This window comes from Oncorhynchus keta, chromosome 34 (assembly GCF_023373465.1).
Source record: "Oncorhynchus keta strain PuntledgeMale-10-30-2019 chromosome 34, Oket_V2, whole genome shotgun sequence".
NCBI lineage: Eukaryota > Metazoa > Chordata > Actinopteri > Salmoniformes > Salmonidae > Oncorhynchus > Oncorhynchus keta.
This window is the reverse complement of record NC_068454.1, coordinates 38,275,131-38,298,542: the sequence shown is the minus strand read 5'-3', so window position 1 is coordinate 38,298,542 and position 23,412 is coordinate 38,275,131. Positions and strand designations below refer to the sequence as shown.

General features: G+C 40.3%; 1 protein-coding gene across 6 annotated transcripts in view; it reads left to right on the top strand.

Moving 5' to 3' along the window:
* Positions 1–8,587: 8,587 nt before the first annotated feature.
* ubr3 (ubiquitin protein ligase E3 component n-recognin 3) overlaps positions 8,588–23,412 on the top strand; it is a 45,539-nt gene continuing 30,714 nt past the window's right edge. For 2 of the 6 annotated variants that reach the window (XM_035750113.2, XM_035750112.2), the window contains exons 1-18: positions 8,588–9,433; positions 10,517–10,656; positions 10,823–10,975; positions 11,195–11,356; positions 11,523–11,563; positions 11,655–11,721; positions 11,831–11,961; positions 12,103–12,331; positions 12,444–12,623; positions 13,375–13,508; positions 13,649–13,735; positions 13,826–13,891; positions 13,977–14,066; positions 16,830–16,958; positions 17,046–17,098; positions 21,625–21,758; positions 21,885–21,970; positions 22,377–22,518. In XM_035750113.2, the coding sequence (XP_035606006.1) occupies positions 9,003–9,433; positions 10,517–10,656; positions 10,823–10,975; positions 11,195–11,356; positions 11,523–11,563; positions 11,655–11,721; positions 11,831–11,961; positions 12,103–12,331; positions 12,444–12,623; positions 13,375–13,508; positions 13,649–13,735; positions 13,826–13,891; positions 13,977–14,066; positions 16,830–16,958; positions 17,046–17,098; positions 21,625–21,758; positions 21,885–21,970; positions 22,377–22,518 (2,455 nt within the window). In that variant the 5' untranslated portion in view covers positions 8,588–9,002. The remainder of the gene's footprint in view (positions 9,434–10,516; positions 10,657–10,822; positions 10,976–11,194; positions 11,357–11,522; positions 11,564–11,654; positions 11,722–11,830; positions 11,962–12,102; positions 12,332–12,443; positions 12,624–13,374; positions 13,509–13,648; positions 13,736–13,825; positions 13,892–13,976; positions 14,067–16,829; positions 16,959–17,045; positions 17,099–21,624; positions 21,759–21,884; positions 21,971–22,376; positions 22,519–23,412) is intronic. The other 4 variants (XM_035750106.2, XM_035750107.2, XM_035750108.2 and 1 more) reach the window with 4 other exon arrangements.

Below are 23,412 nucleotides of genomic sequence, written 5' to 3'. Positions count from 1 at the left end.
AGGATAATGTGGAAAAAGTCAAGGGGCCTAAATACTTTCTGAATGCACTGTTTATTTTTCTACTAACCTGGGTCTTACACTTTTTTCCCCAATTGCGGACAAAGAAAGTATTTTAAATGTCTGTCCAGTTGCAGGTTGTTTAATCTCACGTTGGCAGATTGTGTGAAGACTGATAATCTGCCAGGATTTAATGGGATGTGTGCGATCTGTGCAGCATTTAGTTTGTTTTTGGGGGTTTTCTTCACTGGTTATATGGACATATCAGGGCGAAGGCGATGATTAACGTTCTTTGCGTGTGTGCAACCATGGATCTCTAACACAGGATAATCATGTAGCTGACCAAATTACGTGAGATTTTAATTCTGGGTTAACAGAACACAGGTGGTTCTACAAAAAAAATGAATTCAGAAAGATTAAATACACAATTCGTATCGATTGAAATGCCTCTTGCATGTGTGTAGACAAAAAAAAGCGAGCGAGAGGTTTTTCTCAACCCAAATCTGTCCACAGAAATAAGACCAAAAAGTGAGGAATAGCTAAGTTTCCATCCAATTGGTGACAGATTTCCATGTGAATATTCAAAACTCTGCATTAAATGGTGCCAAACTGTGAAAATCATGTTTTTCATCAAATTGCTTGTTATTTTGATGAAACAAGTTCATAGTAGGTTGACCCAGGTATGAAAAATGACACGCTGGTACATTTACATAGTTGATCATAAAGTTACTGGTCCCTCCCTCTGGTTAAGGGCATTGGGCCAGTAACCAAAAGGTTGCTGGTTCGAATCCCTGAGCAGACTAGGTGAAATCTGTTTGTGCAATGCACTTAACCCTAATTGCTCCTGTAAATTGCTCTGGATAAGATTGTCTACTAAAATGTAATGTAAAATGCTTGGATTCAGGAGGCAGGCATTACTTCTGGCTTTATGCAGTGTCACGTAAAGCTGGACATTTTATACACCAATGGTAGCGTCTTAAACTCAACTACACCGAACAAAAATATAAAGTGTTGGTCCCACTGTTCTGCCTTACTATTATTCAACCATGCTGGGTCATTTATGAACATTTGAACATCTTGGCCACGTTCTGTTATAATCTCCACCCGGCACAGCCAAAAGAGGACTGGCCACCCCACATATGCTCTCTCTAATTCTCTCTTTCTTTCTCTCTCTCTCGGAGGACCTGAGCCCTAGGACAGTGCCCCAGGACTACCTGACATGATGGCTCCTTGCTGTCCCCATTCCACCTGACTGCTGCTGCTCCAGTTTCAACTGTTCTGCCTTATACACCAATGGTCATTTATGAACATTTGAACATCTTTCATGTTCTGTTATAATCACCCGGCACAGCCAGAAGAGGACTGGCCACCCCCACATAGCCCGGTTCCTCTCTAGGTTTCTTCCTACAAGTTTTTCCTAGCCACCGTGCTTTTACACCTGCATTGTTTGCTGTTTGGGGTTTTAGGCTGGGTTTCTGTACAGCACTTTGAGATATCAGCTGATGTACGAAGGGCTATATAAATAAATTTGATTTGATTTGATTTGATTAATCATGAACTGAAATCAGATACTAGAAATGTTCCATACACACAAAAAGCTTTGCAAATTTGTTTACATCCCTGTTAGTGAACATTTCTTCTTTGCCAAGACAATCCATCCACCTGACAGGTGTGGCATATCAAGAAGCTGATTACACAGGTGCACCTCGTGCTGGGGGACAATATAAGATCCCTAAAATGTGCAGTTGTCACAAAACATAATGCCACATTTGTAACTCAAGTTGAGGGAGTGTGCAATTGGCATTCTCTACCATAAGCCGCCGCCTCTGACCTTTTAGAGAATTTGGCAGTATGTCTAAACAGACTCACAACCGCAGACGTGTCATGTGGGCAAGAGGTTTTTGATGTCAATGTTGTGCACAGACTGCCCATGGTGGTGGTGGAGTTTTGGTATGGGCAGGCATAAGCTATGGACAACGAACATAGGTGCATTTTATCGATGGCAATTAGAATGCATATCGATACCATGACGCGATCCTGAGGCCCATTGTCGTGCCGTACCATTCATCCGCCGCCATCAACTGTTTCGGCACGATAATGCACAACCTTCTGTCTCAAGGATCTGTACACAATTACTGGAAGCTGAAAATGTCCCAGTTCGAAGTGTACGACAGCGTATTCCAGTTCCCGCCAATAAATAATTAATGATAGACAATTTAGGAAATGTAACATCTACCGTCTGCACAGCTTCCCAGGCAACCACTGCAGCAGAAATGTTGCGAAACAAAATCAGCTTTCCCAAGTTAAAGAAGAAGGGGGGGGGTATGATGTGAAGACAGACCCAACATACTGTATGTAGGTCATAGTTATTCATTTCAGGCACACAATTTCCAATTAAACATTGGGAAGTTTCACAAAACGGTGCACGACCAAATATTGCATATTTTGAATTGAGTTCTTAAAAAACACATTGTAGAATAAGTAGATCACCACATCAACAAATGTGATAGCATCATAACTCAGAACAGTAAATAAAAGGAAATTAAATTCACTACCCATTTAAAATATTTCCCTTTTCAAAAACATTACAGGCATCTCCTCTTCAATGGGGTCAGCCTTGATCCAGAGCCGTATGTGGGGAAGCTGTGCGAGCTGTCCATCCCAGGACCCCTGTCTTTCTTGTGTAAGGCCTGACAAGGAGGCCATAGCTGGATTTGTCTCCCGCTTCAATCTTGGCGGTGACTGAAGCTAAGTGGGTGACTGAGGCTTGCTTGTTTGAAGCGGGGTAAATGGGTACGCCTCCTCTCCCGCTCCCCATCAATCTCTGTAGTTGGTTGCATAACCTAAAGCCTAAGTAATTCACTTTTACTTGATATGATATAGATTTTTTTAAAACTTTGGTATTGTTTTTTTCTTCAAGCATTCGGACAGGAGATGAGTGCAATTGTGTATTGCTGCTGTTTGATATCAAATTTTATTGGTCACATACACATGGTTAGCAGATGTTATTGCGAATGTTGCGAAATGCTTGTGCAAAGTTTCCTAAGGACTAGAAGCGAGGCAGCCATATCCAAACAGTCTATGATAATCTCTGTTGACCATGAGAGCATTTTGCAGAGAAAATTAGGTGAGGCATACTATTTTAGGCACGGTATATGTGGCCCATTGTTTACCTTGTTACCTGGCAATGACCACAAGGGTGTTTCAAAGAGCTGTCAGTCAAGGCAAGCTCATGAATATAAGTTTCCCACCCACTCAGCCTGTTCTTTCAGGCTTCCTGATAGTTAGATTTCTTAAATTCTGAGCATTTTAATTGCATAAAAATATTAAGGGTTATGTTTTGGTCATTTAAAAGCAATTTTTTCTTGGGAATCAGGATGACTGCGGGACCTTTAAAAACAATATGCCCATTTTCCCACCAGAGATGTTTCCATCAAATTGACCTGTTGAGGGAAAAAGGCTGTGCATGATGAATAGGGCACATAAATAACTTTTGCCGTTAAATTCCAATGTACAGAAATAAAACATACAAGTTAAATGGATTTCCATCGCATTTAACTCTACTGATGGTTTTGTTCCCCAACATGTTTTTGCGTTATAGCGAATGTGGTCTTGGCAAGTGCGCTCTGTCAACAACTTGCAGATACAGTGCAGATAGGATAGCCTACATGAGATTATTATGGACAAAAGAGCAAGGTCATTTTTATTTGTCAAACAGTAGCCAAGCATCGATCATCACGTATGCAGGATAAGACCCTCTATATTTATTGGAAAGGAGCATCAATCGCATGCACTTCCACCACCTTGTGAAGTTTAGAACTTAAGTTTATCTGTAGCCTAATAAACTGCATGCTTTCCCGAGTCATAGCGGGAGGACCACACAACATAACATTGCGCGACTCCAAGTTTACTTCGATATGTTTATTATATCAATATTTGCACATAAAAACATGGGTTTCCATCACCATTTCTCACAAGTCATTTTACTGACAAAAAGATCCCACCTTGTCTAGCATATCTTGTTTTGTCGACATTTGGAAAGTTGACATACCATTGCATACCAAATTTGCTGTTTCCGTCAGGCCTGTCATGACCTTTTTTAATGTCCAATCATTCCTATGGAGGACTGCTTTTCTGAGGAGTGCCAATATGACCAACCGGTGGCTTCAAAGCCTGTGGTTGGCCAATACATAGCATCAGCAATCCAGGGTTTATATATCAAATCAAATCTACACCTGCATTGCTTGCTGTTTGGGGTTTTAGGCTGGGTTTCTGTACAGCACTTTGAGATATCAGCTGATGTAGGAAGGGCTATATAAATACATTTGATTTGATTTGGTTTATATATAAATATAGATGTAAAAATGGGTTAAAATGCCATCTCATGTGGGAGATGTATGTAGATTCATGGTGCTTTCAATACAACTGGTGCTGCGTTCAGAACAACTGGGAACTCTGAAAAATATGAGGTGAAATCATGACATCAGGTCAGAAATGGGAGCTCTATAGAGGCCCGAGTTGGATGATCATTCAAATAAAAAATACCCAGTCGGAGCTCGTTGATATTCGCCCAGTTCAGTTGTTTACAACACGGCATGAGAATGAGAAAAAACGAGTCGGAGCTCCCCCCTCCGAATTCCCAGTTGATTTGATCGCGGCAAAAGCATGCGCAAGTTGAGCTACTCCAGGTAATGACGTTAATGTGACGTCATATGACTGGCTGAGTCTACCTTTTAACTTAACACACACATTTGTAATGGCATAGCTTTAGTGGGCCACCTGTATTGATTAATGTGGAGCGACCATACCTGCAATGGGAGGGCTGGTTGAAAATTGTTCAAGAAGAATCTTGGGTTGTTCAAAGGAAACTTTCTAACTGTTTCATATTGGCTGGATAGCAAACGTTGACCTGCTAGGCAGCTAACTACAGACACTCAATGTCGATAACCCTTGATTTGTGTATGAAAAATGTTAATAATAAAATAGAGATTTATGACATACTCACGTTCAATTGTGGAATCAGTGTAGTAAAATAATATCTCAAAAATGGATATTTCACTGGTTGTATGCAATTTGTTGCCAATATATATTTTTACATCAGTCCAGAACACTTCATCTTGTAAACAATGACAGAAGTGTTAAATAGATTTAATTTCTAGTTCACAAAAACTGAATTCACTGGTAACATCAGGTATATATTTAGAAATCAAGCTATTACACAGATAGAATCTATGGATAATCTTAAAGAAGATCTTCTTTACTTTATTGGTCACCATGAATTTGTGTGGAGTGAGCCAAGCACAGCGCCAGTTTACATCAAAAGATGAAGCTCAACAAAATATCGAAGAGGGAAAATACTTCCTGTAGAAAATATCCCTTAATAAACGATTCTTGAATTTCTTATCTAGTAAACTTATGCCATTCATCTGGATATCACTTACAATAGGAAATATTCCAAAATATGCATTATTCTGAAGTAAAGATATGATACTACTAGGTATAGCTTTTATAATAGTGTCATTCCTTGCTTGAAACCTCAAAATTGTATATTTTCATAAATTCTCTCTGTGTAAATAGATTCCCACTAATACTAACTTAATTGGCTGACAAGAACAATGTTTTTTGAGAACCAGTTACAGTAAAATCACATCTTGTTAATATGTAATATCAAACCATTATTCCATATAAAACATTTGAGGTGAGAAGTTGTGGTTATACAGCAAAGCCCAGCACATTAAAGCCTGCTTGTGAAAAGCCGCCAATTTCACAGGAAGTTTACCAACAATATAGGGACATTGTAGCAAAAAATTAAGCCCTCCGAGCTTCTGAAAAACAAAATGAGGTATAATATTCCAGAAAATATGAAGATTTTTTAAGTACCTTTTACTGAAGTCTAAGACATTTTGACCGCCATCCCAAACCCTGTTGGTGATATTCTCTTTTTATCTTATGTGGCTTGTTTTTCCATATGAAGTTGTACAATACCCTATCTAAGGTACAGCAAGTGGATTTGGGAATATCAATAGATGAAAAAAGATAGGATGCACGAAATAGCCCCTCAGCTTTGAAGACTTAAATCCCTCCCTAACCATGAAGATCATTTTTTGGGGGGACAGATTCAGTTAGAGTTCAAATTAAAATCATTCACAGCCTGAAACATGTTGGTGATCTTTACACCGAGGTCGGTTACAGTATATTTTTCAGAGATGTTTACAATCTGCTGGGTTGACAGCTCCTTTCAGAACAAACATCTCACATTTGGAAAGATTTAATACCAAACCTGAGATTTTGGAGAACTGCTTCACAATATCCAATGCTAATCTAGCTTGTGACACATTTGTCAAAAAAAGTGAGGTGTCATCTGCCAGTTGGGATATCTTGATCTCTCTGGCCTGGAATGTAATGCCTTCAAATTGACTTTGATAAACTAATGAGCACAAGATTTGAGATACTAACACATTTTTTTAAAAGGTGAGATTGGACAACCTTGTCATATTCCTTTGTAAATGTTAATCCTTGAGGATGTTCCATGACAGAGTTTGATAAAGCTATTGCCACCATTCTACAGAGTTCTAATAGCATCAACAAAAAAATGACCAAACTTCAAATGCTTAAAACAACCAAAGATAAAATTGTGACTTTACAGTATCAAATTCTTTCTGAAAATCACCAAAATAAGATAACAGGGAAGTCATCCAATAGATCACAATACTCAACCAAGTCTAACACCAGCCTCAGGTTATTAGATATATGGCGCCCGTTCATAAACCCTGATTGACATTCATCAAGCAGATCCTTCAAGCAAGACTTTTTGCAAAGATTAAGGCTATAATTTTGTAGTCGTTATTTAGGAGTGTGATTGGACGGCAATTATCAATATTTAAGAGATCCTTGTGTGGTTTAGGTATAAGAGTAATAACCCCTTGCTTCAGAGGCAGGTAGTTCTTCCTTCTTTATAGCCTCACAAAATAACTTTTGAACAACCAGCTTTCATATATATATTAAGTCAGTTAAGAACTAATTCTTATTTTCAATGACAGCCTAGGAACAGGGGGTTAACTGTTGTTCTGCCCTGAACAAGGCAGATTTTTTACCTTGTCAGCTCGGGGATTCGATCTTGTAACCTTTCAGTTACTAGTCCAATGCTCCAACCACCAGGCTACCTGCCACCCCATATGTTCTGAGCAATGAACTTAATCATTAGCTTTTTTACACAGCACATATTGCACTTTTACTTTCTTCTCCAACACTGTGTTTTTGCATTATTTAAACCAAATTGAACATGTTTCATTATTTATTTGAGACCAAATAGTTCATTGTTCATTCAGTATTGTTGTAATTGTCATTATTACAAATATAATATATATACAGTGGGGCAAAAAAGTATTTTGTCAGCCACAAATTGTGCAAGTTCTCCCACTTAAAAAGATGAGGCCTGTAATTTTCATCATAGGTACATTTCAACTATGACAGACAAAATGAGAAAAAAAATCCAGAAAATCACATTGTAGGATTTTTAATGAATTTATTTGCAAATTATGGTGGAAAATAAGTATTCTCTCATCTTTTTAAGTGGGAGAACTTGCACAATTGATGGCTGACTAAATACTTTTATGCCCCACTGTATATATAATATATAGATAATCAGTTCTTGAATGTAGTGAACGATCTCTATTACTCCATGTGTATTGTTTCTCTCCAGGGGTTTTAACTCTCCATATGTCAATTAAGTCCAGGCTTTGGCAGAAGTTCACCAACTTGTTCACACCAATGTTAGGCCTATGGGGCAATCTATCAGTCTGATTAGAATAAACCACATTAAAATCTCCACCAACTATAATCTGACTGGATGGATATTTTCTCAGAAGATTTAAGAATTTCCTCTAGAAGTAAGTTATTTTGAGGACTAGAACAGTATACATTAAAAAAACACAAATAATCTGTCCATGTGGTTGATGACCGCTACTAGCCAATGAGTGGACAAAATTTCCCTTTGAAATTGTGTGCTAAAATTGCAACCCCAGCTCAATGATTAGTCCCGTGGGCCAAAAGAATGTCACTGCCCCACTGATAAAAAAAAAAAGAAGTCCTCTTTGCATGAATGTGTTTCTTGAACGAATACAAGATATGCGTTGCAGTCCTTACAAAACAAAAACAAAAAGTCACTCTCTTCAACAGGTTTCGTATCCCCCTGGCATTGATTGACAAACGTCAAGTCCATATAAACAGAATAGAAAGAAAAATCCTATGCAATTTCGCACATTTTTTTCTACTGAGCCTTGTTCCCTATTGTGTTTAATATAAATCACGTTTTGTTACATTTAAGTACATTTGAGCGGGGTTAAGGTTACTCGGAACAAGCTAAAATCTCGTCTGCACTCGGTAGCTGCTGCTGTAAATGGAATCCCATGGGTTTTATTTTATACCTTCTGTTGACCAAGTTTGAGCTAGGCTTTTAGCAACAAAAGCTGCAACTCACAGCACACCCATCGTCAGAGCTACGGGGAGCATGTACAGAGACAGAGTAACACTTCCGCATTAGTGGGGTCTCAATGAAAACAATCCGAAGTGAAACGGACGCTACGAAAAATTACCACTATGAACATTGAGTTCTTGCAATACAAAATATGCATGACATTTTCGTATTCTATACTTAGTCCACTAGTTAGTGCCACCATAAAGAGTGTATTGTTATTGGAAGCACTGGAATCTTCTCTTGTAGGATTACTGTAATCGTGGGTTCTGACATTGTCACGGTTAATCAGCTGCATACGGGACAGCAGTAGCCGAGACTACGACACAGTTAGTCACTTGCCAAACTTGGTGCTGAATGGCAATGAAGTCGCAAGCCAATGTGGTTGATTGACTCCTGTGGAACCAACTGAACACTATAGGACGCTGAATACAACTCAACACAATGGTATTATCGAAATGTATCGCGAGAAATCACGAGAACGTACCAACAAGACAACAAAAATAAATTTGTGGAAAACAAGCAGTGAATTATGGCGGCGTCGCTGGTACGCCGGGACAAGAAATCTACTGCTGCCCATTTAAAGGCAGATCTTAATTGGACTGATAACAGCTCTGGTGTCCGACAACTTCAAGAGCTACTTGATTCTGTTCTTAATCCAGAAAAGCCAGCGGCAGACACAGAAGCCCTTGACTGGTGTAAATGTCTAATAGCAGGAGGAGAAGGTTTCGAAGAGTTCTGCAAAACGGTCCGGTCCTATGACAACGCTACTTTATGTGGCTTGGTTTGGACAGCCAATTTTGTGGCATACCGCTGTCGGACCTGTGGCATATCTCCTTGCATGTCACTTTGTGCAGAATGTTTTAATAACGGCGATCACACAGGGCATGATTTCAACATGTTCAGGAGCCAGGCTGGTGGGGCCTGTGACTGTGGAGACAGTAATGTCATGCGAGAGACTGGGTAAGTCTTTAGGAGCGTTAGCTGGCTGATAGCTAACTGGATTGTAAGTAACCATTTCTAATTAATTGACGAGGCTTAATACGTGGGGGTAACTGACATTACCCCCCTCCACATTTTTAATAATGTGGTAAGGTGAGCCAGCTTCGTTGGCTAACTAGCTAGGCTAGCTTGTGGGCTAACGGCTAGCTAGCAAAGTTCTACGTGGGAGTGTCAATTTGTAAAATATATAACAGCACGGGTTTGAAAGGTCCCTGTCTTTTTATAATTGTACTGACATGTATGTGGCGGTTGGGTACGGCAGCGGCAGGGTAGCCTAGTGGTTAGAGCGTTGGACTAGTAACAGAAAGGTTGCAAGTTCAAATCCCCGAGCTGACAAGGTACAAATCTGTCGTTCTGGACAGGCAATTAAACCCACTGTTCCTAGGCCGTCATTGAAATTAAGAATTTGTTCTTAACTGACTTGCCGAGTTAAATAAAGGTTAATAAAATAAAATAAAAATGTTGTCACTGAGCATGCCATTGTTGCACTATTAGATTTAGCTACACAACGTAAGAAAAAGTGCTGTCTTTATGGGGCACTAGTTATAGTAATTTGGATAACTAACAGAACATCAGAGGATCGACCCAGCAATCTTGTCAAGTGCACACCGCTTTGATCAATCGCTCTGAACCAGACAGCTGTTTTTCCTGTTGTAGATAACTCCCGCAGTGAAATTTTATATTCCTGTAATGTAAATACTGTACTATTGAACTTAACTGATACAAGGGTTCTAGGATAATGACACATTTTCCAAGCAGAATAATTTAATTACTTCATGTGACATGTCATTTCTTCTTTGATCCTTACTCCTCAACATTTCTGAGTTTACTTTTCTGCTGTTATTTCGTTTGATGGCATAACAGTTTGTTCAAGGCAGCCAGATATAATAGTAGCCTATATTAAAATGCACATTTTGCACTTTCAAAGGAAGATAAAATATACTGCTAGTGTTCATTAGATGGGTTGCTGAGTAATTGTTCCCAAATACTTAAATTTATTTTGGGTACTTCTAAAATCAAGATATGTGTGGTGGTCTTTCTCAGATTTTGCAATCGGCATCGGTTAAGAACCGGGGAGAATGTCCCCTCAGTCCCCAGAGACTTACTACTGATGTCAGAGATGGTCCTACCTCGCTTCATCATCTGTGTCATACAGTACCTAAGGGATGGATACACTGAACCAGGTGAGAAAAACAGCACGTCTCTGTCTACAGAATACTCTATTTAATTTTTTTTTAACTAGGCAAGAAATCGTGTTCTTTTACAACTTTATCTTATGTAGGTAATTCTGCTTGTTTTCATGAGCCTATCTGACACACTTCCTAACTTTTTATCTTATCTTGCACTCAGACACATCAACTGAGAGGGACCTACAGAAGGTCTTACAGCAGCTGGAACCCCAGATCTCCTTCTTAGAAGAACTTACGAAGATGGGTGGGGCAATGAGAACTGTACTGACAAAGATCCTAACGAATCAGCAAATATTCAAGGACCTGAGCATGGGTAAATATGTCTGTTTCCACTCTCTCATTCAGCCTTTGGTTGAATGTTATTCTGACCATGTGTGGGGAAAATTATCAAAAGGATAGTTACTCAGTAATGCAGAGCTCTATACTGAAGTTGGGCTACTAATGCTTTAATACTTCACGTATGGCATTGGTGTGATGCCAATGAATGTCTAATTAGTTTAATAAATATGCCATGTATAAATATGCCCTGTAGGTCAAGAGGACAATGTATATGCAAAAAAGAACTACGAGAAGTACCTGTCAGCGCTGAAGAACTCAGGCCTGGTGTCTGTGGAGGAGAAGGCCCAGTCTGGGGCTGCAGAGCCAACTCGCGGGGCTGAGGCAGGGGCTGGCGCAGGGGCACTGGGTTTACTGGGTAAGACCTCATCCCCTCTTTAGGAGTTGGAGCTCAAAATATGTCAAAAATAACATTTTATTTATTTATTATGGAAACCTAATTTAAGTAATGTTTCTCAATAACTCATTAAACAAGGGAATAATCAGCTAATGGCTGTTTTCTGCCTCTGCTCTGTTTTCCTTAGGAGCTGAAGCACCAGCCAGCCCTGATGAGTCCAATAAAGAGGTATGTGAATACGGTATCAGAATAGTTAGTCTCGCTTCTCAGTATTGAAATATAGATAGTTGTTATATTACTTCCTATTGTCTTTTTAAAGGAGGATCAAGATGGGGGGCAATCGGTTGGACAGAGAAAGAGAGTTAAACTTAGTAGCACTGCCAAAGGTAATTCACATAGAATGTTATGCAGGTTATGTAATGATGAATAATGCACAGGTATTTCATGTGAAAGTCAGCATTACCATGAGACCAGTCAATTGTGTTATTTTCTTAGATCCATCCATTATGGACTCTCTGAAACACAAATGTTTTCTGGAGGAGTTGCTGTTTTGGACAATAAAGTATGAGTTTCCTCAGAAGATGGTTACTTTTCTACTGAACATGCTGCCAGATCAAGACTACAAGGTATGTTTAAATAGGTTAAGTGTAGTGCATAGATTTTCTAATTCCTACGGTTTATGGTGTATTGGCACTGCTGCATTCTTGCCTAGAGAAGCTGTTACAACAGCAAATGCATAAGATAACCTGCTTATCATCCTTTTGTAGATCACCTTCACGAAAACATTTGTTCAACATTATGCATTCATTATGAAGACACTGATGAAAAGCCAGGAGTCAGATACCATGTCCAACCGCATCGTACATATCAGTGTACAGCTGTTCAGCAATGAGGAGCTAGCACGTCACGTCACCGAGGAGTGTCAACTCCTAGACATCATGGTCACTGTCCTCCTCTACATGATGGAGAGTTGCCTTATCAAAAGTGAACTTCAAGGTGAGCTATGTTTGAATGGCCATACTGATGATTGGGTTGTTTCATTCATGAATCTAGTGTGCTTCTCACACTACTGAGCCTAGTGTCCTCTCCCTCTTCTCCTTATTTTCAGATGAAGAGAACAGCCGCCATGTTGTGGTCAACTGCAGCGAGCCTCTGCTGAAGAACAACACTTACTGGCCTTTAGTTAGCGATTTTATTAATATTCTCTCACACCAAAGTGTAGCAAAAAAATTCCTGGAGGACCACTCACTGCTCATGCTGTGGATGAGCTTTGTGTCCTTCTTTCAAGGTAATTCCTTGTGTATTTATGAATAGCAGTGGTGATGATTCAGTGTTTTTGCTCAGTCATTCTCCCAGGTAGAGTAGCTGGTGTGATTTGTAGTGTATTCGTTAGTATATGACTCGCATAGATATCACCTGTCTCTGTTAATATCTGCTTAGTCATATGATGCAATGTTATCCCTCTTGAGATTCTCTTCCATTGGTTAGTCACTGCTTTTTAGTTGTTCCCTATTTGCTGTAGCTAAGTAAGCATTTAAGGTCTACGCACGTTGTATTTGGCGCATGTGACAAATAACATCTGATTTAGATTTAAAACTGATGTTATGTCACATCCAACTTAACTTTTCCACTGCCTGACCAAACGAGAATAATGGTGCATGTCTCTATTAGTATTATAGTCTGTGCAGCACTCCTGCCATGTGTCCACCAAAACCCTAAAAATAACCCCTAGCCTCAGATACTGTGGACTGGAGTATCTTTTTACCAAGGAAAGGTGCATAGAGCAGAGTGCCTCTGTTATTTTATGCGTGTAGACTGCTCTGCCCTTAAGGACATTCTTACAGATTTATCTGGCTGTCAACGAAGATGTTTGACAGGTTCACCTGCCTCTTTGTCCTTTGTGTCCCTTAAGCGTCTTTCAGTGAACGAGACCACTAATAATGCTTCATGTTTCGTGAGGACTTAGTGAATGAAACCACTGTAATAATGCTTCGTGTTACGTGATGACTAACCATGAAAGCGCTCCTCTGGTCCTGTAGGTATGAACTTAAATAAGCGGGAGTTGAGTGAGCACGTGGAGTTCGAGTCCCAGACGTACTATGCAGCTTTTGCAGCAGAGTTGGAGGCCTGCGCACAACCAATGTGGGGTCTCCTCACACACTGCAAAGTCAAAGTGAGTCCAATATCCCTTGTTTAATTATTATTATATATTTTTTATCAGTGTGGATCAAGTTGTAGCTATTTGACGTTCCAGTATTATGCACGGAAACCGTTAGGGAAATGATTACACTATGAGTAATTGTTTATTTGCAGGAGACACAGGAATACACCAAGACGGTGGTGCGTTACTGCTTGGAGACTCTGCAGATCTGGTTTGATGCCATTGGCTTTGTGGATGAGGTAACTCAGCAAATATTCACAACAGTCAGGATGCATTTGTAAATCAACATTTTCCTTTAGTGTTTATATCTTGTCTCTGTTTCTCTGTAGCCTGCTCCAAATCAAGTGACCTTTCACCTGCCACTGCACCGTTACTACGCCATGTTCCTAAGCAAGGTGTGGCAGATCTACAACCCTTTAAGTTCTGTTTCTGGTGCTTTAAGCCCTCTTTGTAGTGAGTTGACTGTCTATTGTCTCCTAGGCAGTGAAGTGCCAGGGGCTTGACCTGGACAGTCTCCTCCCACACCAAGAGATGCTCATGAAGATTATGGTCCATCCACTCCAGATTCAGGTATTGCACCGGTACAGGCCTTTACACATTTCTTTGCAATGTCTTGACAATGGCTCAAATATCAGAACAGGTTGTGTGATGAATAACGTCACACAATGTCTGAAAAGGAAAGGCTGACTCATACCCGAACAGTTGTTAGTGTCTTATAAATATGATAAGGAGAAGTTGACTGGCTATTTAAAGGGTTCCTGTGTGACTACTCTGGAGATGACCTTAATGTGGTGTTGTGATGTGACCACCATTTATGTGATGACTGCTATTCATTGAATAATTACCTCCTACGTTTAATTATTACTCAAATCAATCATGAAACAATTAATTAGTCATTTGGGGCTCCGCGGGCAAAGTTTATTTAATCAGTTACCGTTTCCTGAATTAGCTCAAGAATATATTGATATCATACCAGTCATCAATTAATAATTTCCTCATATCAGTCTCTGAATGTCGCATAATCCTTGGATATCTACACAAACCTTTGCCTAAGTGATGAATCAGCGATACACAAATTGTCTTAATTTATTTACTAACTCAACAATCACAGAATTGCATAAACATACATACAAGGTATAGGTTATATTGATTACTAACATAATGCGTATGAAAAGTTCCTAGTGGACTAACTCGATATGACTGCTTGTTACACAGTGGAAAGGGGGTGGGGAAAGATTATGAGCGGGAGAAACAAAGAGCGTGGACTTATCGTACATACATGTGGAAGCTATGCTCATGGGAATATGAATACTCTGCACATGAACGACCGCTCATTAAAAAATAATTGCAATGCATATACAGTTGAAGTTTTACATACACTTAGGTTGGAGTCATTTAACTCGTTTTTCAACCACTCCACAAATTTCTTGTTAACAGACTATGGTTTTGGCAAGTCGGTTAGGACATCTACTTTGTGCATGACGCAAGTAATTTTTCCAACAATTGTTTACGTACAGATTATTTCACTTAATTCATTATCACAATTCCAGTGGGTCAGAAGGTTTACATGCACTAAGTTGACTGTGCCTTTAAACAGCTTGGAAAATTCCAGAAAATGATGTCATGGCTTTAGAAGCTTCTGATAGGCTAATTGACATAATTTGAGTCAATTGGAGGTGTACCTGTGGATGTATTCAGAGGGATCTGTATTTCCCAATGTTCATTAGAATAGGTACCTATGATGGTGAGAGGAATTTGTCCTTCCCTCTTCTTGGTCAATTTTCCTAGACTACCATACATGCAGAGCTGCAGACTGCATGTTTTAATCTAGTCTTCACCTTTGTCACTCGTCGAGAGTTTCAGAGGGACTTACAATTTTCTGGTCTTGTACATTTTAACCATTTCTAGCCGCGTAGCCACTCCTCTACGCTGTCTGGTCTTCTACGCTGTCTGGTCTTCTACGCTGTCTGGTCTTCTACGTTTAGTTACGAGTACTTTTAAGTACACTGGTCGGAAGGGCTGTGTCAACATGATGGAACCATGCCTGTGCTCACGTGGGCGTGGTTATTGACTTGGCCCAGGTTTATATGAAAAGACATTATCTCATTTAGAAGGCTAAAATCAAATGTCTATCTTTTCAAAAGTATTCTTATACTTAATCTTTTTATTTTTTTTACAACATTTAGTAGCAAACTTGATCACTAAACTCTGAAGGTGTACACGTTTATCTTGTTATACATTTTCTGCAAGGTATTTTATGATCCGGTGAAGTCACAACCCCCCTCTCTGGCTATCTTTGATCCTCACCAAGGAGAGAGAGCGCTGTAGAGCTGATCATTTGGCTCCTCACAGGAGAGTCATGACAGTGTGTTCAATGTACTGTGCTCAGCAGGGATGGGGAAACTTTGGGAGTGGGGACCACAGTCTGTGGCTCGAGAGTCCACATACCCACCATCATTACCATGCATGTAGTCACTCGGCCCTAGCTTTTTGGGGTCCCTAAGTGAAATTCTGTTGGACACCTACGACCTTGCGAGCAAAACATTTTAGCGGCTCCCCTCTTGACAACGGAGAACACATTATCACATAAAAAAACATGTAATAAGTTTTTGTTCATTTCCTGCAATTTTGCCATGGAGCATAGAGAACATGTAGTGTTTATAAAGTAAGTTTGCTGCAATTCTACACATTTTGCCATGGGGCGGATAGAAAAATTTGCTGGGCTGTCCACACCACTCTCTGTAGCGCCATGCAATCGAGGGCGGTGCAGTTGCCATACCAAGCAGTGATGCAGCCAGTCAAGATGCTGTCAATGGTGCAGCTGTAGAAATTTGAGGGCCCATTCAAAATCTTTTCATTCTCCTTCTTCACGACGTGTGTCCACCATGTTAAGTCCTTAGTGATTTGGACACTGAGGAACTTGAAGCTCTCGACCCGCTCCACTGGGAAGGGTATGAGGGAGAGGTTGTTGTCCTGTCAGCTGTCTCATTGTCGCTGGTGATCAGGCCTAACACTGTCGTCAGCTAACTTGATTGTATTGGAGTCGCGCGTGGTCAACCATTTGTGGATGGGACTACAGAATGGAACTAAGCACACCCCTGTGTGGCCCCAGTGTCAAGGGTCAGCGTGGCGGAGGTGGTGTTGCCTACCCTCACCACCTAGGATCGGCCCATCAGGAAGTCCCGGATCCAGTTGCAGAGGGAGGTGTCCAGTCCCGAGGGGACTATGGTGTTAAGCGCTTAGCTGTAGTCACATTCTCAAAAGGCCGCCAGTTGCCCATCCCTTGTATACAGTATGTAATTAGCATTTTATGTTCCTCGTGTTTTCTCGTAGGCGAGCCTGTCAGAGATTCACAGTAACATGTGGGTAAGAAATGGTCTCCAGATCAAAGGACAGGCTATGACCTACGTGCAGTCTCACTTCTGCAACTCCATGATCGATCCAGACATCTTTCTGCTCCAGGTAAAGACTACTTACCTACTCCTGGTGATCACAACATTGTATAATTTTTGTATAATTGTATAATTTTTCTTCCCAATCTGTCGACAGGTGTGTGCATCAAGGCTTGATCCCGACTACTTCATCTCTTCAGTGTTCGAGAGGTATAGTCTGAGCTGTTGAAAAAGTCCTTGCAATTTGTCATTTTTCACTGAACTTGATTGACCTTGTTTATCATCACTCATTGACAACTCCAGTTTTGAAAGTCAAGATGTAACAAAACAGAATTTAATAGCAGTAACCAGGGCTGTGGCGGTCATGACATTTTGTCAGACGGTTATTGTCATGCAAGTTCAAATCAAACTTTATTTGTCACATGCGCCGAATACAACAAGTGTAGACTTTACCGTGAAATGGTTACTTACAAGCCCTTAACCAACAGTGCAGTTCACGAAGAAGAAAATATTTACCAAGTAGGCTAAAATAAAAATGTATAATAAAAAGCAACACAATAACGAGGCTATATACAGGGGGCACCGGTACCGAGTCAGTGTGCAGGGCCACAGGCTCGTCGAGGTAATCTCTACATGTCGGTGGGGGCGAAGTGACTATGCATAGGTAACAAACAAACAGCGAGTAGCAGCAATGTACGAAGGAGGGAGGGGGTGTATGTAAATTGTCCGGTGGCGATTTAAAAAAAAATAAAATAAAAAAAAAAAATTTTAAAAAGTAATTTTAAAAAAATGAGTTGTTTAGCAGTCTAATGGCTTGGGGGTAGAAGCTGTTGAGGAGCCTTTTGGTCCTAGACTTGGCGCTCCAATACCGCGGTAGCAGAGAAAACGATCTGGGTGACTGGAGTCTCTGGCAATTTTTGGGCCTTGTCTCTGACACCACCTATTATATACAGTTGAAGTTTACATACAGCTTAGCCAAATACATTTCAACTCAGTTTTTCACAATTCCTGACATTTAATCGTTGTAAAAATTCCCTTTCTTATGTCAGTTAGGATCACCACTTTATTTTAAGAATGTGAAATGTCAGAATAATAGTAGAGAGAATAATTTATTTGAGCCTTTATTTCTTTCATCACATTCCCAGTGGGTCAGAAGTTTACATACACTCAATTAGTATTTGGTAGCATTGCATTTAAATTGTTTAACTTGAGTCAAACGTTTAGGGTAGCTTCCCACAATAAGTTGGGTGAATTTTGGCCCATTCCTCCTGACAGAGCTGGTATAACTGAGTCAGGTTTCTAGGCCTCCTTATTTGCAGTTCTGCCCACAAATTGTCTGAAGGTTTGAGGTCAGGGCTTTGATGGCCACTCCAATACCTTGACTTTGTTGTCCTTAAGCCATTTTGCCCCAACTTTGGAAGTATGCCTGGGGTCACTGTCCATTTGGAAGACCCATTTGCGACCGAGCTTTTAACTTCCTGACTGATGTCTTGAGATGTTGCTTCAATATATCCACATCATTTTCCTGCCTCCTGATGCCATCTATTTTTTTTTAAGTGCACCAGTTCCTCCTGCAGCAAAGCACCCCCACAACATGATGTTGCCACCCCCGTGCTTCACAGTTGGGATGGTGTTCGGCTTGCAAGCATCCCCCTTTTTCCTCCAAACATAACGATGGTCATTATGGCCAAAGTTATATTTTGGTTTCATCAGACCAGAGGACATTTCTCCAAAAAGCACGATCTTTGTCCCCATGTGCAGTTGCAAACCGTAGTTTGGCTTTTTTATGGCGGTTTTGGAGCATTGGCTTCTTCCTTGCTGAGTGGCCTTTCAGGTTATATCGCTATAGGACTTGTTTTACTGTGGATATAGATACTTTTGTACCTGTTTCCTCCAGCATATTCACACGGTCCTTTGCTGTTGTTCTGGGAGTGATTTGCACTTTTTGCACCAAAGTACGTTCATCTCTAGGAGACAGAATGCGTCTCCTTCCTGATCGGTATGACTGCTGCGTGGTCCCATGGTGTTTATACTTGCGTACTATTGTTTGTACAGGTGAAAGTGGTACTTTCAGGCGTTTGGAAATTGCTCCCAAGGATGAACAATTTCTTTTGAGGTCTTGGCTGATTTATTTTTGGTTTTCCCATGATGTCATGCAAAGAAGCACTGAATTTGAAGGTAGGCCTTGAACTACATCCACAGGTACACCTCCAATTCACTCAAATGTTGACAATTAGTCTATCAGAAGCTTCTAAAGCCATGACATCGTTTCTGGAATTTTCCAACTGTTTAAAGGCGCAGTCAACTTAATGTATGTAAACTTCTGACCCACTGTAATTGTGATACAGTGAAATAATCTGTCTGTAAACAATTGTTGGAAAAATGACTTGTCATGCACAAAGTAGATGTTCTAACTGATTTGTGAAAACTATAGTTTGTTAACAAGACATTTGTGGAGTGGTCGTTTGAACTACTGGGCCATTTGCACTACCCTCTGTAGCGCTTTACAGTCAGATGCCGAGCAGTTGCCATACCAGGCGGTGATGCAACCGGTCGGGATGCTCTCAATGATGCATCATGACCAGTTGAACGGTAATTGACCGTTAATTAGCATCTCCAAGCTGCTGATACACGCCTTCGGAATGTCTAAATCTATTTAATATACACCGTCACAATAAATCCATTATTTATTTTAGGCAGGTCTAAAGAAACATTGATATGAATAAAATATATTTCAGAATAACCGAATGAGTCGGCCTACTGTATGTTATCTGGCTATGTGCCATGCAATAGGCTGTAGGCCTTTAGCTGACAAGATAATGCTTATAAGTCCTGTGCCATTATTTTGTTTTTGTTGTTAGAATAATATAATTGAATTTAGCTGAATAAAATAGAAAGCATTTTTTTTTTTCATTCAGTAGTGAGTGTTCATTTGAAGTGGCTATGTTGAGTGTAAAAGTGATCATTTGAAACAGGTCCCATACACTAGATTTTTGAATTTGGAAAATGTTGTGTGTGATCCAAACCTTAATGTCTTAAATCAAAACATATATGGGTTGCATGATGCAGAATGGCCCATGCATCAAATGGGTAGGAGCAGGGAGAATAATAGGTTATCCGTATGTACTCGAATAACGAATGGAGGCCACTTTCCTGCAGTTTAAATCATACCAGGTAGGCCTAAATATAGTAGATGCTGGGATCCTTTTTTTAGTGGGAACCATCAACTTTCACACGATTGCACATAGACATGTCTGGGCTTATAAGAACATGTATTTCGCTTCATGCATCAACCACTGTTTAAGGAGCATGCAGCCTGCATTCTGCTCAAACTCTTGTATGCCATGGGATTTCCAACCATGTTCCTGCAGCTACCCAGTGTTTATTCTGTGAAGCGAAGTGAAATCTGTTTGGGAACATCAATGGTAACATATTTTCCCAACACAACAATTCAACTGATGGCCCCTATCTATGTGTGCGCCAGAAAGGGGAGGAAATGGAAACGCACGGTTTTGAGATTCTGTAGTTTAAGGTGAGGTCAGCCAATTACTTGGATATTCAAAATCAAATACAAATTCACTATAATTGTAGGGTAACATGTTGACTGGACCACTCGCGCGTCTGCCATCGCCTAAATGTTGATTTTGTGCCTTTCAGGTAAAATAACAAGGTCCTCTACTCTGACGATTAATCCACAGATAAAAGGGTCAAATGAATTCGCTTCTAGTAGTCTCTCTGCCATCATGCTTCTTCTTTGGACTTTATATGACGGTTGGCAACCAACTTTAAGGTGCATTACCGCCAACAACCGGACTGGTGTATGGACCTCAGTTCATCTTTCAATCACCCACGTGGGTTTATGTTCCAAAAAACCAATGAGGTGGGACTTATAGCCTGTCAAGCATCACAAATAGAACCAAGTTCTATTTTAGCACCTGGCTATGCAGACGCTCACAAGCATTTCGGGTGCTGTGATTTGAATAACATGTATGTATACATTTATTTTGCAACACGTGACACAAGCGGTGTGGTCAGCATGTAACTCTATAAGCTGCCCTGCCCAATCAATGAACCAACGGCATTGCCTTGGCCGATATGTTCTCTCCCAACGTTTGGAGTGTAGCATAAGGTAACCAGTCCATCCAGTATGTGTATTATAATAATACAGTCCACAATCAATGGCGATTTACTAGAATTAGTTTAATTTTGGACTATAGGCTAGACCAGACATCTTGGGCTATGTATTGTATAACGGCACAATTATTTTAATTCAGTTTGTATTTTTTCTGGCTTGGGCTCATAGCTTATGTCTGTGGGTGTTCTACATTAAATGCCTTTTAATGCTTTGAATTAATCATCACCGTAGCGCTGTCCTTTTCGTTGTTTGTCTTTGAAACAACATCCACAATGACCATGTTTTGAACCTGTTGTGAACTTCTTCCTTCAAATTATCAGTGAGGTACAAAAAAATGTAGCTTAACGGTGAGATTTAAAAAGCATGATACTGTTTTGATGGTGAATGTTTGTAATTTTCGATTGTATTTGCATAGAGATTTGTTAGACAATAGAGCCCTGAACACCAGGTCGTTAGCAAGTTGGGTACTACCAACGCATGTCCAGAGTGTATACGAGGAGATGGTCGTGTCATGGGGAATTTGACTGCGCTCATGACTACCTGTGTGGTGGGAATACGGTCACCGCAACAGCTCTATCAGTAACATGTATTTCATATACAGATTCAAAGTGGTGGACCTCTTGACCATGGCCTCTGTGCACCAGAATGCAGTACTGGACGGTGAGCAGGAGAGGCCAATGCTTGAGGGAGCCTTGACGTTTCTCGTCATCTTGTCCAGTCTTCGCATTCACCTAGGTAGGTGCAGATGCATTCAGGGGAGAATAAAATTGTACATGAACAACAATTAGAATATTTTTAGCATCCTGACTATATTGGCGTTATCCGTAGATGCATGAATGAATTTCTCCCTCTCATTGATAGGCATGGCAGATGATGAGATTCTCAGAGCCGAGATGGTCTCCCAACTGTGTATGAACGACCGCACCCACAGTTCACTGTTGGACCTCGTATCCTCGCTGCCTTCTCAGCCTCTAATTCACAGTAGAATTAATTGAATATCCTAACCTGTGGTCAGTATTTTCTCTTTGATACTCATTAAGTTTGTAGCTGGATTTTTAGTCTCCAGATTTTGTATTGTCAGTGGTAGAATTTTCTGAAGAACCTAGTTTGTTCCCTTGCTAGAATGTGTAATTACTCACCAAAGGCGATGTGTTGTCCCTGTTCTACAAATTGGAAAAAGCACCAATAAGACCTTGTTTTCACCATACCTTCCCCTTGTTATTACATGTGAATCGATGTAAAGTTGCATCTTTTAGCACACAGCCAACAGTCTCTGCATTTAACATTTTTGGGGTCACATTTATTATGCTGCACATTTGCCTAGGTGCATACTTTCCTTAAGTGAATATTCAGATTCCTGAGAATCCCAACCCCAAGAGTGGAATCGTCCCAGGAAGCTGCAGCTTTGAGGAGATGCTGTCTGCCGTGGCTGACTTCAAAGCCCCAGTGTTTGAACCTGGGGGTTCCATGCAGCAGGGCATGTACACACCTAAAGGTAAGTTGTCCATTTTTATCTCATGGCCTGGTGTGAATTCACTAGCTACAGAATGGAAGCAAATAGGAACTTAACAGGGAGGGACCTCCCGGAGTTTGTCCAATGAACTCGTTGTCCTTTTTTCATTTTTTTTTTTTTCATTTTGCAAAACATTTTACTATGGTGCAAAAGTTTTGCTACGGTGTGTCACTAATGCTGTCCAAACGCTTTGTTGGATCATCACCAAGCGTATTGCTTTCCATTTGAACATAATCACAGGTGCTTTTTCACCAGTCTGCCTTGAGAGGGCACTCATGCACCACAGTTGACTATAGTTCTACCAGTGTAGAACTAGTAACTTGCACAATTCACAGGACTAAATCAAAACGAGGTCCGTCTGAAAGTCTTCGTTATTGTGATGCCCTTCAGGCAGTTACATCTATACGCTTTGTCTCCCCTGTTACCAAATATAGGGCATTGCCTGCAAAGACCTGTGCATTTTTTAAGTCAATGGCTCTTATAAAGAATTGTGCGTTTTCATGATATCAGGATTTGTCTCATTACGTGTCCTATCTTAATATCAGCCATGTGACTTTGTTGTCGTTTGAGCCATTTTGGCCCAATGTCCAGTTTTAAATGGGTATTTCTAATGGAGACCTCACCTCCTATACGATCTGTTTTATGAGGCCATTTTCTGCTGATATGATTCTTCTGTTGGCTGGTAACAATCAGAACAGCGTTTAGTTTTGTCATTGGAGGCATCTGATTGTCTTTGCAATTTCACATTCACTGTCATTTCACATTCCACTTGGTTGGCAGCCTAACACCACTTTCTCATAGCTCGGTAGAAGAAAAAAAAAGAAGAATGAATTGTATGTCGCGATTTTATAAAAAAAATAACTTTTTTTTTTTTAG